Source organism: Hibiscus syriacus, unplaced genomic scaffold (assembly GCF_006381635.1).
Source record: "Hibiscus syriacus cultivar Baekdansim isolate YM2019G1 unplaced genomic scaffold, ASM638163v2 tig00110120_pilon, whole genome shotgun sequence".
Taxonomy (NCBI): Eukaryota; Viridiplantae; Streptophyta; class Magnoliopsida; order Malvales; family Malvaceae; genus Hibiscus; species Hibiscus syriacus.
In genome coordinates this window covers 302,917-318,884 of record NW_024062596.1, presented here as the reverse complement: position 1 = coordinate 318,884, position 15,968 = coordinate 302,917, and the positions used below count along the sequence as shown (strand labels likewise).

Below are 15,968 nucleotides of genomic sequence, written 5' to 3'. Positions count from 1 at the left end.
GGTCGATCACCGAATTAGTTCGATCGATTAACGGTTAAGAAAATTTTTATATTTCAATTAATTCGGTTCGAAATCGGTTAATTAACAGAATTAACCGAAATTAAATTTTAAATATTAAATATATTATATATAACATATGGGCTTAACTCAAACTATTTAAAACTCAATTAATAATTTAAGATTCAATAATTTTTAAACCTAAATCAATATTAATTAATTAAAAAATTTATATAAAATTTTTATTTTATAATTATATATTATTTAAATTAATTGTAAACTATTTTTTTGAATTAAAAATATTAAATATATTATATACAACATATGGGCTTAGCACAAACCATTTAAAATCTAATTAATAATTTAGATCCAATAACTTTTAAACCTAAATTAATATTAATTAATTAAAATTTTATATAAAATTTTTATTTTATAATTATATATTATTTAAATTAATTAGAAACTGTTTTTTAATTAAAAAATATTTAATTTTTATATAAATTAGAAAAATTTAAATTTTTTTGTTTAATTCAAAAATTAACCGAATTAACCGAAATTTATTCGGTTCGGTTAAAATTTTCGGAAAAAAAGTTCGGTTAATTCAATTAATGGTAATTCGGTTCGGTCGGCCACCGAATTAACCGAATGAACAACCTTAATTATCATCATTTTGAATTTTTTTTGTTTTGGTCACTTTTATTTTTGATTCGTCTTATTTTCATCATTGGATTGTTAATTCTTGTTACTTTCTTGAGGTGCTACATTATTAAAAATAGTTAAATTTTAATCTAATCTCTAAATTTTAGATAAAATATTAATTTGATATTAAATATATATAAAATATTAATTTAACACCTAAATTGTATCACGTCGATCACCAACACTAATCACCGTCATTGGTCAAGGCCAACCGCATCTCCAATAACAGTTGGATTCCAAAATTTTCAATTCAATCTCTTTTGACCTTCTGAACGTAAATTTAATGTATGTATCATTGGAAAAAAATTGAAAAAACAAAAATTAAAAAATTAAAATTAATATAAAAATAAAATTAATTTCTTCTATAAGCATCTTAACTTCAATATATATATATATATATATATATATATATATATATATATATATATATATAGGGACAAGATTCGTTTGTACTATGTAAAACTAATAAGTTTTACACTAATTTAATGTCATTAGATTTAAATAAATAAATGGTTTAAATTTAATTAAAATTTATAACACATAAATAAATATATTTTAACACAAAGTAAAACAATATCTCTTCTTACCCCAATTCTAAATCTTAAACATTAAACTATGAACTCTCAAACCCTAAACTCATATCTTAAGCTTAAATCCCAAATTTTAAACCTTAACCATAAAAAGAAAAAAATTATTTTATTTTAAGTTAAAGAAATATTTATTTATGAGTTATAAATTTTAATTAAATATATGTCATTTATTTATTTGAATCTAATGGTTATAAATTGATGTAAATCTTCGATTAATGATAATTATCAATAGCAATTTATAAATCTACCTAATAATATACTTAGTTATGAGTTTATCTAGGCAAATGCTTTAATTGGATCATCAAATCATGGATCTGTAGAGTGCAACTTTGGACTGGTACTAGTTAGTTTCCAAAAGCTATTTTTCTGTGATTCAAGATGGAGCAAAGGGAAATTTCAAAGGGATTTGAATTCCATGGTACAAAAGGGACAGGTTGGATCTGTGTATGGCTAGTGGGCATGTAAACGAATCGAATGAATACAAATGTAGTACGTTCATGTTCGTTCGTTTAACTTTAATCGAACAAATGAGCGAACACGAACATAAACGGATAAAAAATTTCTTGTTCGTGTTCTTTCATTAAGAAATGTAGTTTGTTCGTGTTCGTTCATTTAAATGATAAACGAACACAAATGAACAAACGTAAACGAACGGATGTAAACGAACACAATAAACGAACGTAAACGAAAACAATAAATAAATATAAATAAACGTAAACGAACATAAATGAAAATGGATTTTTTTTCTTTCCTAACAATTTTAAGATTATATTTTATTTAATTGTTTTGAGCTTTTTTTATTTGTATTTAAAATTAATTGCATTTTAAAATATTTATAGATACCATATTAAAATTTATCAGGTTTTAATATTTTAAATGGATCTAGAGAGATCAGGCTAAACATAAATGAACGCACATAAACGAACAAACATAAACGAACGAACATAAACAAACATAAATGAACGAACGAACGAACTCTCTGTTCATATTTGTCATTTAATTAAACGAACACAAAATATTATTCATGTTCGTTCGTTTAATAAATAAACAAATTTCCCGTTGAACTATTTGTTGAACGTTCGGTTTATTTACAAGACTAATTGCTAGCGGAAATTGGCTGCCACTTCTCTCATCTAGAACCCAGCCAACGTGTGCTCTGCTTGAAAACCATCAATCCGTCATCCTTGATGCTTAGCACTCGAGCACGTAGTGCCTAGCGTGCCTCTATCCAAGGTATCAGTGCGCTCCAACCATCACCTCATGCCTTAGACTCGGTTGCGCATCTGCCTATGCTCCTACACCCATACAACAGTTTTTGTGCATCCCTTAAGTAGTCTTTGCGCACTCCTACTAGCCCACCAGCACCCTTGTCTTGTGCATACACTCATTACCCAACCATGCATTTTGTTCAACACCTGCCCAATTTGTTGGGCACCTCTGTCGCATACAAGCTACCACTCCACAATTCTGTTGTCGTCGCTTTGTTATTGCACATGAACTCGGATCTCCCTCTGTCAAACCTGCTATAACTGTTAGATTGTAATATTGTACACATTTAAGAAATTTATCATGCTTTTCTTCTTGTAATTCCTTCGTAAATTATATCTTCTTTGTCCTTTCGTTTTAGGACCTTAATGTCTTTGAAGTTTTTCGTACAAAAGAATCTTGAACCCAAAATCAAAGCGGTGATTGTTGAATACTTGTAACCCAAAAGAATCAACCACAATAAATCTCCATGAGTCATCCTAGAATAACTAGTCTAGCTTTCCATTTGATATTTCCATCTTCATCTCAAAATCCATTTGATACGTCTGGTTTCTCCAGCCAACAACAACAAAATTTATACAATCCCACGTACTATAGATCTTATGAAGATCTTACCAAGCCTATTACGGTACCCATGACAAATCCAACCAACATTTTCTCCCACCACAATAGCAACAAAACCCATTTCTCTACAACCAAAACACCCTTTACAAATTCATAGTTTTACAAGGCGTTGCAAGCGCAGTTCCAGTTCTCCTAGATGAATCAACTACAACTGTAGTAGCAAAATCAACAAGTGTTACTATAAAAAAAATCTTCAAGAGTTGTTGTTCTCTCAACGTCGAGGCATGAGGTAGATAGTGAGGGTAAAAGAAAAGAAAGTCTTAAATGTTGAAGAGTGACATTAGCAAGAGCAAATTGTTGCTCGTCTAAACTACAACTGGTAAATTTGACTCGTATTCAATTATTCAAACTGATTTATTTGATTTAAGATCTGATATTTATCTGAATAGGATGATTTAAAATTAATCTAAAACTCGAAATAACTTAAATTGAATTGAAATCAACCCAAATTTTAGTTAAACTAAAAGTAACCGAACTGAAATTAACTCAAATCGAAATTAAATGAATCGAAAACAATTCAAACTAAAGTAATCCGAATAAAAAACTAAAAAAGTTTCTCAGAAAACATTTTAAGGGTCTTGATACTTTTGTTCAGCTGATGGATTGTTTCTTCAGAAAAAATAAACCATTTGACTTCAAGCTAGGGCTGACCGCATTTTTTTTTCTTGTTTCTCTGGAACCAAACAGTTCAAAGGAAAAGTGGGGTATTTTAAAGGTAATTAATGTTCTAATTGATGGGTGCTGATAAATTTGGTATAATCATTGATGGGTTCGCTTTTGTTTGTAATGTAGAGTTACCTACTTGTAGTTAGCTGGTTAGTACTATTATCAAGCCTAGCTTATTGAATGGGCATCTTGAGGTCTACCTTTCGGTTTCCTTGTATCCATTAAAGTTAAAACGTAATTTGTATTTTTATCGATTGGCATTGGTTATTCAGTGATAATGATAAGTTGGTTCTTTTTTATTTGATGAAAAATTGTAGATTTTATCAGTGAGACACGATGGGCAATTCTTCTTCAATGCTTACTCAATATGATATCGAAGAAGTTCAAAATCGCTGCCAGAAATTATGTAGGTTGTCTATATGCTTGGTTTCTTCGATTTGTTCTTCCATTTTGTTGTTTTATCAAACAAATTTTGACTTGTTCGTGATTGTGGGAATGCAGTCTCCCAGCAGGAAATTGTTTCATTGTACGAAAGGTTTTTTCAGTTAGATCTAAATGCAAAGGGATTTATATCTGCCGATAAGTTATTATCAGTTCCGGAGTTTGCAATGAATCCGCTCTCTCAGGTAGTCTTTCGAGTTGATGTTATTGGAGTCATTAATTAAATTCTGGGTGTGAATATGAATTTGTGATCCAATGTTAGCGTTTACATGCTTTTCTAGAGTTTTATTAAAGGATTGAATTTATTCTGTTGATGTCTTGGCATATACAGAGGTTGCTTAAGATGGATGGTTTGAACTTTAAGGACTTTGTTGCCTTCTTGTCAGCATTTAGTGCTAAGGCAAGCGTACAGCAGAAAATAAAACGTGAATTTTCACCGTCTTTTCCCTAGAGTTTTGACTTTGTCGGTTAGGTACAATCTGATTTGAATCTATGGTCACAAGAAAAAGAATTCAGATGATTACCTTTTATTTCCCCTTGTTAGTTGAAGTTTAAAAATGTTTAAAAATTAGTTTGTTTTTAATTTTTTTCTCTGTTTCAGTTATCTTCAAAGTGTATGATTCTGATGGCAATGGAAAGGTGTCTTTCAATGACATACTAGAAGTGTTACGCAATTTGTCCGGTTCTTTTATTTCTGATAACCAAAGAGAGGTAAAACCAATTATTTCTTCCTTCAATGGTTTTCATTTTATTTTTATATTATGATTGAAAAATAATAAATAAATAAAAGTGCAAGTGAATGCTGATGATTGCTTGTATTCTGACCATAATTTACTTTTCCATCGGTAAAATATGCGTAAATTCACTTATTTGATTTTCTGTTTGCATCCATTGTGGGATATCCAGTGCACTCTTGCTGTTAGCATGCTGAAAAACAATGAAAACATCTAATGTAATGAATGAATTTAGTTCAAAAAATCCTATTAGCAATGTCTGTTTGTGATGATAAAGAAAAAAATATGAAAAACCTGTTACAGAATCAGCAATAAAAGGAGAAATGGAGAATCTTTGTGCAAAAATGCAAATCAGTCTTATCTGTAATTAATATGTTTACAGTTTTTTCTATGTCTCCGGATTCAGATAACTTCGGATGCGAGAAAGATATGTATTGTTAATTTTCTACAATCTTTTTTGTATCAATTTTACATTTTGACTATCCACAATACAGGGAGAAAGAACTAAAGCAAACTGATCTTGTAGGTTCCCTTGAATTTTTTATTTTCTTTCTGAAGCAGATGATTTTCGTTTACGATGAATCATTATAAAGGCGTTTGCATGATTGGTTTGACTTTCTGGCTCATTCACTCCATCTGGATATAGAAGGAATCAAAAGAAGCGTTTTAGTTGTTCATTTTCTTTTCATTTGATTAATATATACAATGAGCACCTTCATTATTAGTTCTACTGAGATGACCCTAACTGAAGGTCTGTTTCATGCAAAATGATTTTTGGGAAATGTTTTCTTCATTTTCTTGTGTTCTTTAGAAATAGCTTGGTCAATAGAAAATGATTTACTGAGGCTGTTAATGAATACTTTAGTTTTTATTCCTCGTTAAATCTCTCATGGTACTTAGTAAACTCATATTTGATCAAAGCTGTCTCAAGTAGGGTGTTTGGTCCTGAAAAGCATGCATTGGCTACTAGCTAATGACTACCAGTGATTTAGTGATTGCATCATATGATGATGATGATTTACTGAAGAAAAAATAAAGCATAAACCATTGGAATCCTACCAAGAAAAAGATGAGAGAGAGTGTCAGAGAGAAAACTGGAGAGAGAGAGAGTATCTTAGGTTTTCAGTCCTCTGGCGAGGATTGGACGGTGTTTGTGGATAATCTGAGCAAAAGAGTCTCTTGGAAAACAGTGAAGGAAATTTTTCAACAACAGGTCGTGTACTGCGAGTTTTCATCCCGAGTAGTTATAGCAAACCGAACTATAGTAATCATACGTTTGCTTTCGTTCAGTTTGCAAAGGAGGAAGGATTGAAGAAGGCGGTGAAAAATGTCAATGGTATTTGGATTGATGGAAAGAAAATATATGTTGGGGTAGCTAAGTATAAGAAGCAGAGACCTTGCCAAGTGGACAGTAGAAATTTCATAAGGGAAGAAGATATGTTGTATAAGGGAGGATATTGGAGAATAAAAATTGATATTGAGTCCTTTAATAGATTGAGAGATGAAAGATCGTATAAGGATGCGTTAGTCTCCAATGTTGGGATGAGGGAAGATCGGGTGAGCAAAGAAAATAGGGTGGGGATTCCTAGGAAGAAATCAGGGCTGAGGAACTTGTGGGAGATGCACATTCCCTCGGATGAATCGGATTGGGTGAAAAGATCATTGGCAGGGATCATTAAAACACACTTTGATTTGGATCTAGTGATGAAAGGTCTGGCGAGTGATGGGATCAAAGTCAAGTTAGTCAAATGGGGTTACGCAAGAAACTCTTGCATTTTAACCTTTGCTTCAGTGGAGGAATTAAAGGAGGCGTGGTCGAGTAGATTGAGATATTATCATTTTGGTTTGAATGGCTTGATATGCTTCTGAATGAGGAAGGCTTACCGATGTCATTTTGCTCGGTTGAATTAGTTGGAGTTCCGTTATTATGTTGGAATGTCCTGTTTCTGGAAAAACTTGTTTCAAGATGGGGGAAGTGATTTGCATTCAAGATTCGACGGCTAGAAGAGAGGATATGGCGGTTGCAAGGGCATTGTTGAGGGTGGCCAGTCTTTTGATATACCGGAAACAGTTACACTTGGATCGTATGGGAGATCTTATTTGGTTAAAATTAATGTGGGCTCGGTTTATTTGAAACAGAATGGTTTTTCAGCAGTGAATTCAGCGGTGGACGGCGGTGGAGCGTACAGGGAAGTTGCAACATCAGAGGAGGGAGATGATCGGTACTCAGGAGGGGTTGGTAGGTCAGACATATTAGTGAGGATACTAGAGGTAGAGTCGACACGTGGTTGGAAGGGGATGTATGTAATGTTGCGACTGGTGGTTGTGAGGATCAACATTTAATGGGGCAGGTAGATGAAGGTCAACCCAGTGGAGAAAGGGTGTCAGAACTACGAGAGGAAAATTTGAATTTAAGAGGGGAATATCTGGGCCTCGGGTTGAGGAATAATATATGTTATAGTAGTGAAAAAGCACAGTCAGACGACTTTAGTGAGCCCACCCCAATTAATACAAGACTCTCTCTAACTGGGCCAGCTGTTAACTTAATAGAATTGGGCTATGGTAAACAGATAGATCCTCAGGTGACATTCCAAGTGATCTTCAGCAGACTGATTTGGAGAAATCAAACTTGCAGATTTTGATTCCTGCTAAGCTTGACTCTATTTTAAAAAGGAATACTGGAGAATCAAATGTCAGAATTCAGTCACATTGTAGAGGGCTTTCTAAAAATAATAATTCTGAAGGGATAGAGGAAGAAGTTGAACTGGACAAAGAATTTAGAAGTATAGAGGAAACAGAGGTGGAAAGGGAACTCGTACCAGTCCAAAAGGTTGGAATTCAAGTGTTGGGAGCCAATCAGGAGTCTGTCATAAATGGTTTAAGGAGTTGGAGTCCTTTGGACCTCTTGTCTGGAAGTTTGTGTGGTAGGAACGTCCAGTAGGAAGGTGGAAAAGAGGATCTGTATCTAGAGTATATAGAAGAACTAGGGTAAGAATGGTGTGGCATAATCCGAGTAGAAAAGATGAGGGACTTCAAATAAGGGAGTTGGTTGTTCAAAATAGGAATATTCTAATCCCTAGTTTGAGCAGACAATCATATCTAAATTCCTTAGTGGAAGGGGCCAATTCCATTAATGAGGAATTTGATGTTCCTCAGATTTCAGAAGTGGGTATTGCTCAATATTCAAGGAATGTAGAAGAGTTCTCTACTGGATATATACCTGGTTCTATGCCAGGGAGAGTGAGTAGAAGTAGGAGAAGGCTTTTGATCAGAGAAGCTTTGGATGTGGTTAGTTTCCCTAAGGTTTATTCTTCAACATTCTCGTTGTTCTTGGAGGAGGCTTTGGCTACATGGGAAGTCACAAAATACTGGGGATATCTTTTAAAGAGGAAGAAGGCTTTTCTAGACAAAATTATAAATTTTGAGGAGGGAATGGCCGAAAGTAGGGAATGGGGGAATTCAGGGGATTAGTGTTCTTCTGTTGACTAGCTTAAAGGTTTTGGTGTTGAATTTCTCATTATGATAAATGTCAACATAATTTCATGGAATGTAAGGGGTTTTGGAAAAAAGGAAAAATCAAGAGCTGTAGCTAATTTGGTGAAGAGGAATAAGCCGAACTTTCTTCTAATGTAAGGTATTGTTGTTCCAGCAGTGGGATCTGCAGGTGGATTAATGATTATGTGGAATGAAAATGATTTTGTAGTCTCAAACAACCTCTTAAATGGCAGATTCATAGTAGTCTTTGGGAAGTTCAGAAATTCAACTGAAGAGTGTGATTATAAATGTTTATGGTCCATCAATTGAAGTAGAAAAGGAAGATTTTTCAAGGAACTATTGGAGTTTGTGTCTGCTCAAAATTTGTTAGTGTGTATCGGGGGAGATTTTAATGTGTATCTCGATCCGGATGAGAAGTTGGGCAAGTCCCAAAATTGGCATTCTATTGATTTATTTAGAAACTTCTTACAGCAATCGAACTTAATTGATCTCCCTATGGTGGGAGGAAGGTATACTTGGTGTAATAATAGAGAAGACTCTACTTGGGAAAGACTCGACAGGTTCTTAATCTCTGGGAGGTTTCTGACTTGTTTTCCGAATGTAGTGCAAATACTTTTGCCTAGATCCTTATCTGACCATAATCCAGTTTCACTAGAGGATAAAGCTGTTAATTGGGGTCCTAAACCATTCAGATTTTTTAATTATCTATTAAAGGAGGAAGGATTTGAGGAATTGGTTAAATCTTCCATGGTTGCTATGAGGGGGAGAAATAACAGAAGGGGAATCTTCAACATCTTACAAGGAACAAAAACATCAATCAGAAAATGGTCAAGCAGTAAATTTTTTGGGATTTATGAGTCGATTTCTGATTTAGAAAGGCATATTAATGAACTGGATTGTAAAGCTCAAGGTGGAATTCTCTCGAAGCAGGAGTGGAATCAGTTAAGGCAGTGTAGAACTAATCTATGGAGGTTGTATAGAATCGAAGAAAGCACTTGGTTTCAGAAGTCAAGGACTAGATGGATTAAAGACGGGGATAGAAACACAAGGTTTTTCCATCTGTCTGCACTGAACAGAAGCAAAAGAAATGAAATTTTAAGCTTGATGATAAATGGGAATGTGGTTTCAGATCCTCAACAGTTAAAGTAACATATTTTAGAATTTTTTAAGGCAGCCTACAACTCCAATTCAACAATGGAAGTGGAGGACTTACTTCTGGAATTTGCTAAGCTGTCAGGGGAACAGTCTAACAAACTTGAAGAGCAATTTTTAGAACAGAAAATTTGGCAGGCTATAGCTTCATCAGACAGCTCTAAAGCTCCAGGACCGGATGGTTTCACAATGGGTTTCTTTAAAAAATGCTGGCCAAGTTTAAAGGAACACGTGTTGAAATTTTTTGAAGATTTCTATTTTGGAAGGAAATGGGAGCATGGTGTAAATCATGCTTTTATCACACTTATTCCGAAGAAGCTAAATCCGGACAGTGTAGAGGAGTTTAGACCAATTAACTGAGTTGTTGTGTTGGTGATATTATTAGTCAATCTCAGTTTGCTTTTATACCGGGGAGACAGCTGTTGGATTGTGCTTTTATAGCAAATGAAGGGATTGATTACTGGAGAAAACAAGGGTTACAAGGGGTTGTCTTCAAAGTAGATTTTTGTAGAGCTTATGATTATGTGGAATGGCCAATTTTAATCAGAGTAATGTCAGAGATGGGTTTTGGCAAGAGATGGTTGTCGTGGATATCTCAGTGTATATCAACAGCTTCAATCTCGGTTCTTGTAAATGGGTCTCCCTCGGAAGAGTTTCCTATGGCCAAAGGACTTAGGCAAGGGTGCAATTTATCTCCGTTACTGTTTAACATTGTAGGTGAGCTGCTTCATTTGATGATAACTAAAGCAGTAGACAGGGGTCTGTTTCAAGCTTTTCTCTCCCAGATTAAAAATGTCAAGAGAGTGTTGAGGATTTTTAGTATTATGACAGGGTTGCATCTAAATCTAGCTAAGAGCAAGTGTTTGGTATTAATGTGGAAGAGGAAGTCTTAACAGAGTGGGCATTAGCAGTGGGCTGTTCAGTGGGTTCCTTTCCAACAGATTACTTGGGACTTCCTCTCAGTGCTAAGAAAAACTCAGAAGCTCTATGGGATCTAGTTTTCAAGAATTTTAGCTCCAAACTTTCCGGCTAGAAAGCTTCTTGCCTCTCTTTGGCTTGCAGGACAGTTTTATTGAAGTCGGTGCTAACTTCCTTACCAATATTCTTCTTATCTCTTTTTAGAATGCCTTGCATTATTGGTAAGAAGCTCAATTCATTAATGGCCAGATTTCTATGGGGGGTAATGAGGAAAAAAGGAGGATACAGTGGGTTAATTGGAAATCAGTTTGCAAGCTTCTGAATTCTGATGGTCTTGGTGTTCTTGATGTGAATCTTTCTAATCGGGCTCTTTAGGGAAAATGGGTGTGGAAGTTTGCCAATGAAAAGAATACTTTGTGGAAAAGTGTGTTATGTTGCAGACACAAGGTTAGTTGTAATTCCATGTCTATTAGCAAGGTGTTTACGCCCAAATCTTCTTGGATTTTGAGAGGTATTGCTAACAATTTCTTGAAGAACGACTCGGAGGGTGAATGGATCAGATCACACTCTAAGTTGAAAGTGGGGAATGAAAAGTCTATTTCTTTTTGGACAGATACATGGGCTGACGAGTTTCCTTTAAAAAATCTTTTCCCTAGAATGTATGTTGTTTACAAACAGATGGGGTAAGGTTGCTGAGTTTGGTTGTTTTGATTTGAATGGTTGGGTGTGGAACGTCGAAACCAGAAGGAATTTGTGCGACTGGGAATTGGAGCAGTGGCTGGAATTGATGACAAAACTGAATGACTTTAAACTGACAGAATCAGTAGAAGACTTTAAACTGACAGAATCAGTAGAAACTTTCTTTCTTGGTCTGCAAGTAGGGATGGAATGTTTTCAGTAAAATCTTGTAGAAATGCACTCGGGAATATGTCGGGGGGTTCTGATATGTGGTTAAAAGGGGTGTGGCAGGGATTATCTCCTCCTCGTGTTGAAGCTTTCCTGTGGCAGCTAGCTCATCAGAAAGTGGCAGTGAGAGAAGAATTGGTGAAAAGAGGAATGCAGCTAGGGGATGAAATTCTTTGTCCGTTTGTAAGGAACAAGTGGAATCAGTGCAACATTTATTTATTTCGTGTGTTGTAGTTTGGGAACTATGGAATAAGATAGTAAGCTTTTGGGATATAGCTTTGGTACTTCCAAAGGACCCACCTTCTTTGCTCAGTTCTTGGGGTGAACTGAGGGGGAAATCGTTGATTTGGAAATTTATTCCGGGAGTAGTATTTTGGTCGATTTGGAAAGCTAGGAATACAATGGTGTTCGAAGGTGCTCCCCTTGATAGGATTTCTCTGTTTTTTATTGCTAGATTCAGGTTATCTAAATGGTTTCTAGCCAAGTACCCTAAGTTTCCTATTCAGGAGGATGTGTGATTGATGATCCATCTCTTGCATACGGTATTAAGGCTCTTAATCCTAAGAATGTTCAGGTGATTCGCTGGTTCCCACCCCCTGTTGATTTTTTGAAGATGAATGTTAATGGAGTGTTAGACTTGATGGCACAAATGGAGGTATAGGAGGTATTTTGAGAGACTGGAACAACAACTCTCTTCTGACTTTTTCATAAAATATAGGTCAAGGTCCCCTCCGTTGCTGAGTTAAAGGCTATTAAGAGAGGAATTGAAATCTATGTCTTCTTGTTGGGTTACTATTGGAAGGTTGATTGTGGAAAGTGACTGTAAGTCGGCTGTGGAATGGATATTGACCCCAACTTTGGCCCCTATTTTTATCTTACCTTTAGTTAAGGAGATTTCATCACTCATCTCGGATAGGGTGCACTCAGTTAGATGGATTCCAAGGGCGTGTAATGGGGAGGCTGATAGTTTAGACAAGATGGAAATTGGTTGATTGTTAGGCATTATCAATGAGTTTTATTGTTTGAGTTTTTAGGTTTTTGGTTGTTACTTGAGTGGTTAAGTTTTTGTGTTTTTCAGTTGGAGTTTTTGTTAAACATTATGTAAGTTCGTATGAGTAATAAAATTTTTAAGGAACTCTTCCTCCCTCTGCAGATTAAGGAGTGATTATCAGGCTCCGTTAATCAAGGAGGAGGTTTTTAATGAGGCCTGTTATTCCTATAAAAAAATGATGATGATTTAATGGTGCAATTGACTACTGCATCCTTAAGATTATCTTTAAATTACATAATAAAATTTTCAAAGTTAAACATCATTCTGTATTTTATATAAGTAAATATTTCCATTTCATTTTGGTTGTAACATTACTATGAACAAGATAGAGTATTTTATGGTTTCTCCATTAAGGATAGCAACATGTGAGATTGATCATACGCTTGCGGTGTGCGTTAACAACTTACTCTTTTGTTCTTTCTTTTTTGCAGAAAGTCTTGACCCAACTTTTGAAAGAAGCAGGTTACTCAAAGGACTCTTACCTAACATTGGATGACTTCATTAAGGTGTTTTCCATTTTGTTTATATTACTATTATAGTTTTCATTCTCCTGTTTTCTGCATAAGAGTTTAATTTATTAGGCTGGTAAAAGGAAATTAATGACCGGGAAAGATCAGTATGATTAAATTCAGAGGATATAGTTAGAGATCAATAGAGTCAATTTCATGTTGGATGATTAGGAGAGACCAATATATCCTATGTGACACACATTCAAGTCTGAGTAACATAAAAAATTAGTTAACTCTATATATCATTAGGATTATATTATTTAGTTGTCTAAGTCTATCTTACCATTTTTCCTGAAGTATCGTGCTCATAACCTTTGTCTGATATATATGTGGGTATTGATATGGGTTGTGATTCGCCAAATATATAGGAAAGCTTATGAAAAGTTACCCGTATTCAACGCATGCATTCACTGACCCTTTCTCCAGCAAAAATAGGTCTTACATACCATTTATCACTCGTAGGTGGGCATTCTTTGGCTGTAATATGAATTATGGACCTTTTATACTTGATGAAAGACCTTGGACCAACAACTACTATGCTATATCTGACTGGCTTTATACCTATTTTAAAGTTCCATGTTCTGTTGGGTAAAAAAGGAAGTGAACAATTCAAGGTTTAATTGTATTTGTTGCTTGCATTTTCTGTGCTTTCTGCAACTAGGAATTTGATAATTTGCCTCTATGGGATCTCGATTGAATAAACTACTCGACATAGCAGTGTATGAGGTTCTGAAATGAGATTGAGAAACATTTATAAAACTTCTGACAGGATCTGAAGTGATGTCCATTTATAAAAACTGTCTAGTAAGGTTTGATTTGGGGCTATAATTTTGCTTGAATAATGCTCTTTGATCTTTAGCATTGCTTTGTATTTATGGCATAGGTTCTGGGGAGCTCTGGACTGAAAATGGAGGTTGAAGTTCCGGTTGACTAAGTGAATACATACTACACATATTTGGCTTTTCATGTTCCATAAAGAAAATCAACCTTGTATAACAATAAGCTTCAGGTTTCCCAATTTATCTTCAAAATTCTATTTTTTATAAGTTTAGGTTTTTATGTACCATGGAGGAGTATTTATAGTGGGATTGGTTGGAGGAAGTTTCAATTCAATGGTTATTTGGTTGCGTTCAATATTTATTGGTTTGTTCATTTATTCAACTTTTTTTTATTCTTTTTAAATTATGTTCTGCTTGAAGATATGGATTCAAAAATTTGGATTTAGAGGAAGGATAAGAATGAAATACATATACCATGAATAAATAGTTGAGATTTAGTATAATATATAGCTGAAACTATAAAACTTTAGAGTTATCAAATTTGAAGATTATATTGAGCAATAATCATACGAAACTAGGAGAATTTCAGATTCTACTATATGGACTTTTATCAAATGAGTTCATCCGAACCTATATATAAGTCGAGCATAACTTGTGCTCTGCTCAGTCGCCCGTCGTTATCGTTTTCGTCGTCGTTTCTGCGCAAGTGAATGGCACTTTATACAACGCCATCCAAAATAGCATTACGGGATATCTATAATCATCGCAGAGAGAGCTGATAAGATGGAGACCAATTTCAGGAATTGTCTTACCCTTTATCAAACTGAAAGAAAACCAAATAGGCAAAATACTTTCATTACGCAGACCATCACAAAATACAAAGCTAATCCAGCAAAGAAAAATACTTGAAAGAGATGAATACTCATGTTGGTTGGAATGGTTCTTCGTTTTTACATTTTTAATTTCATAACTCTCTAACGTTCGACTAAATTGTCATTTTGGTTCATATTCTTTTTCTTAGAGCATTTTGATCATATGTTTCCTTTTATGGCAATAAAACTCTTCTATGTATAGAAACTAACGGAAATTTTTATCTTAAAATGAAACGTTAAGAATTAGAACATTTAAAAAAATTAGAGGTTGGAATGACCATTTTGATAAATAGTTTTTATAATATGCTTCTATTATATGTATATATTATGTAATTTTAATCTACATTTCATAGTGACCCCAACGCTTGGGCTTCGTAGTGGTTTAGGGTTTCTACAATTGCACCTACCAGATTGACTTGTGAATTGAGCTGACATTTGGATAGCTTGATATGATCTTTGTAAGTGGCCCAAAGAAATATAATTGAATCCAATAGGGAGATTCACTCGTATAACATAAATCGTGCCTAATATAGATCTGAAGTTGAATAATAACAAAAAACAAGCCCAAATGGTGAGCTTTTCTTAGCACAGAATAAATTGGATTCATCATAGTTTATAATTTGTTCTTTTTTACTTTGGACAAAGAAGTGTGATGGATAAAAGAATAATAATTAATTGGTATTTCTCTTTCGAAGAACTAAGAAGAAAACTTTTTTGAAGAAGGAGAACGGATCCTAGAAAAAGGTCATTTTCTTCAGTCTTGTTTTGATGATAAATATCTGGATTATAGGGTGATTAATGTCAAGTTTAGGTTCATCATAATTACTTTAGGCTATTAATTTGTACAAACCGTAAAATTTGATTATCAAAGTCACATCAAAAGTTAGTGAAGGGAGTCCAGATAACGATGCGACTAAAGTAATTCTTAAGGTGACTTTTAATTGATGTTTGAGGTGATTATATTGACCAAGTCCTCGGTGAATTTATTAAAGTATAACAATTTCAAATATGTTTGACGATTAAATTTATAATACACATATATTATTTAATTTATATTTTCCTTTTAAAAATAATAATACATTTAAAATAGATATTTAAAAAAAATGATAATTCTAGAGAAGGAAGGAGTATTACTTTATGGTGGAAGGACCATTGAGGCCTTATGTAAGAACGCAACGTGCAAATGTGGAAAATTTCGTGTGGGCCCAACAAAAATAAAACTTGAGGATGTTGGCTGTCCCCTAAAACGCACGTTGATAATGAAGGCAA

General features: G+C 34.1%; 1 protein-coding gene across 1 annotated transcript; it reads left to right on the top strand.

Moving 5' to 3' along the window:
• Positions 1-4,045: 4,045 nt before the first annotated feature.
• LOC120215457 (calcineurin subunit B-like) lies at positions 4,046-13,988 on the top strand. The gene is made up of 6 exons (XM_039213144.1): positions 4,046-4,248; positions 4,344-4,468; positions 4,615-4,708; positions 4,885-4,994; positions 12,971-13,045; positions 13,932-13,988. Exons 1-6 carry the CDS (start codon positions 4,179-4,181, stop codon positions 13,980-13,982), a joined length of 525 nt encoding a protein of 174 aa, XP_039069075.1. The 5' UTR covers positions 4,046-4,178; the 3' UTR covers positions 13,983-13,988.
• The last annotated feature ends 1,980 nt before the right edge of the window (positions 13,989-15,968 follow it).

Bases quoted from the DNA above. Each gene is read 5' to 3' on its own strand.
- LOC120215457 (XM_039213144.1), top strand. From the start codon at position 4,179: ATGGGCAATTCTTCTTCAATGCTTACTCAATATGATATCGAAGAAGTT. The intron at 4,995-12,970 runs GTAAAACCAATT...TCTTTTTTGCAG, and splicing joins TTTCTGATAACCAAAGAGAG to AAAGTCTTGACCCAACTTTT. The intron at 13,046-13,931 runs GTGTTTTCCATT...TTTATGGCATAG, and splicing joins CATTGGATGACTTCATTAAG to GTTCTGGGGAGCTCTGGACT.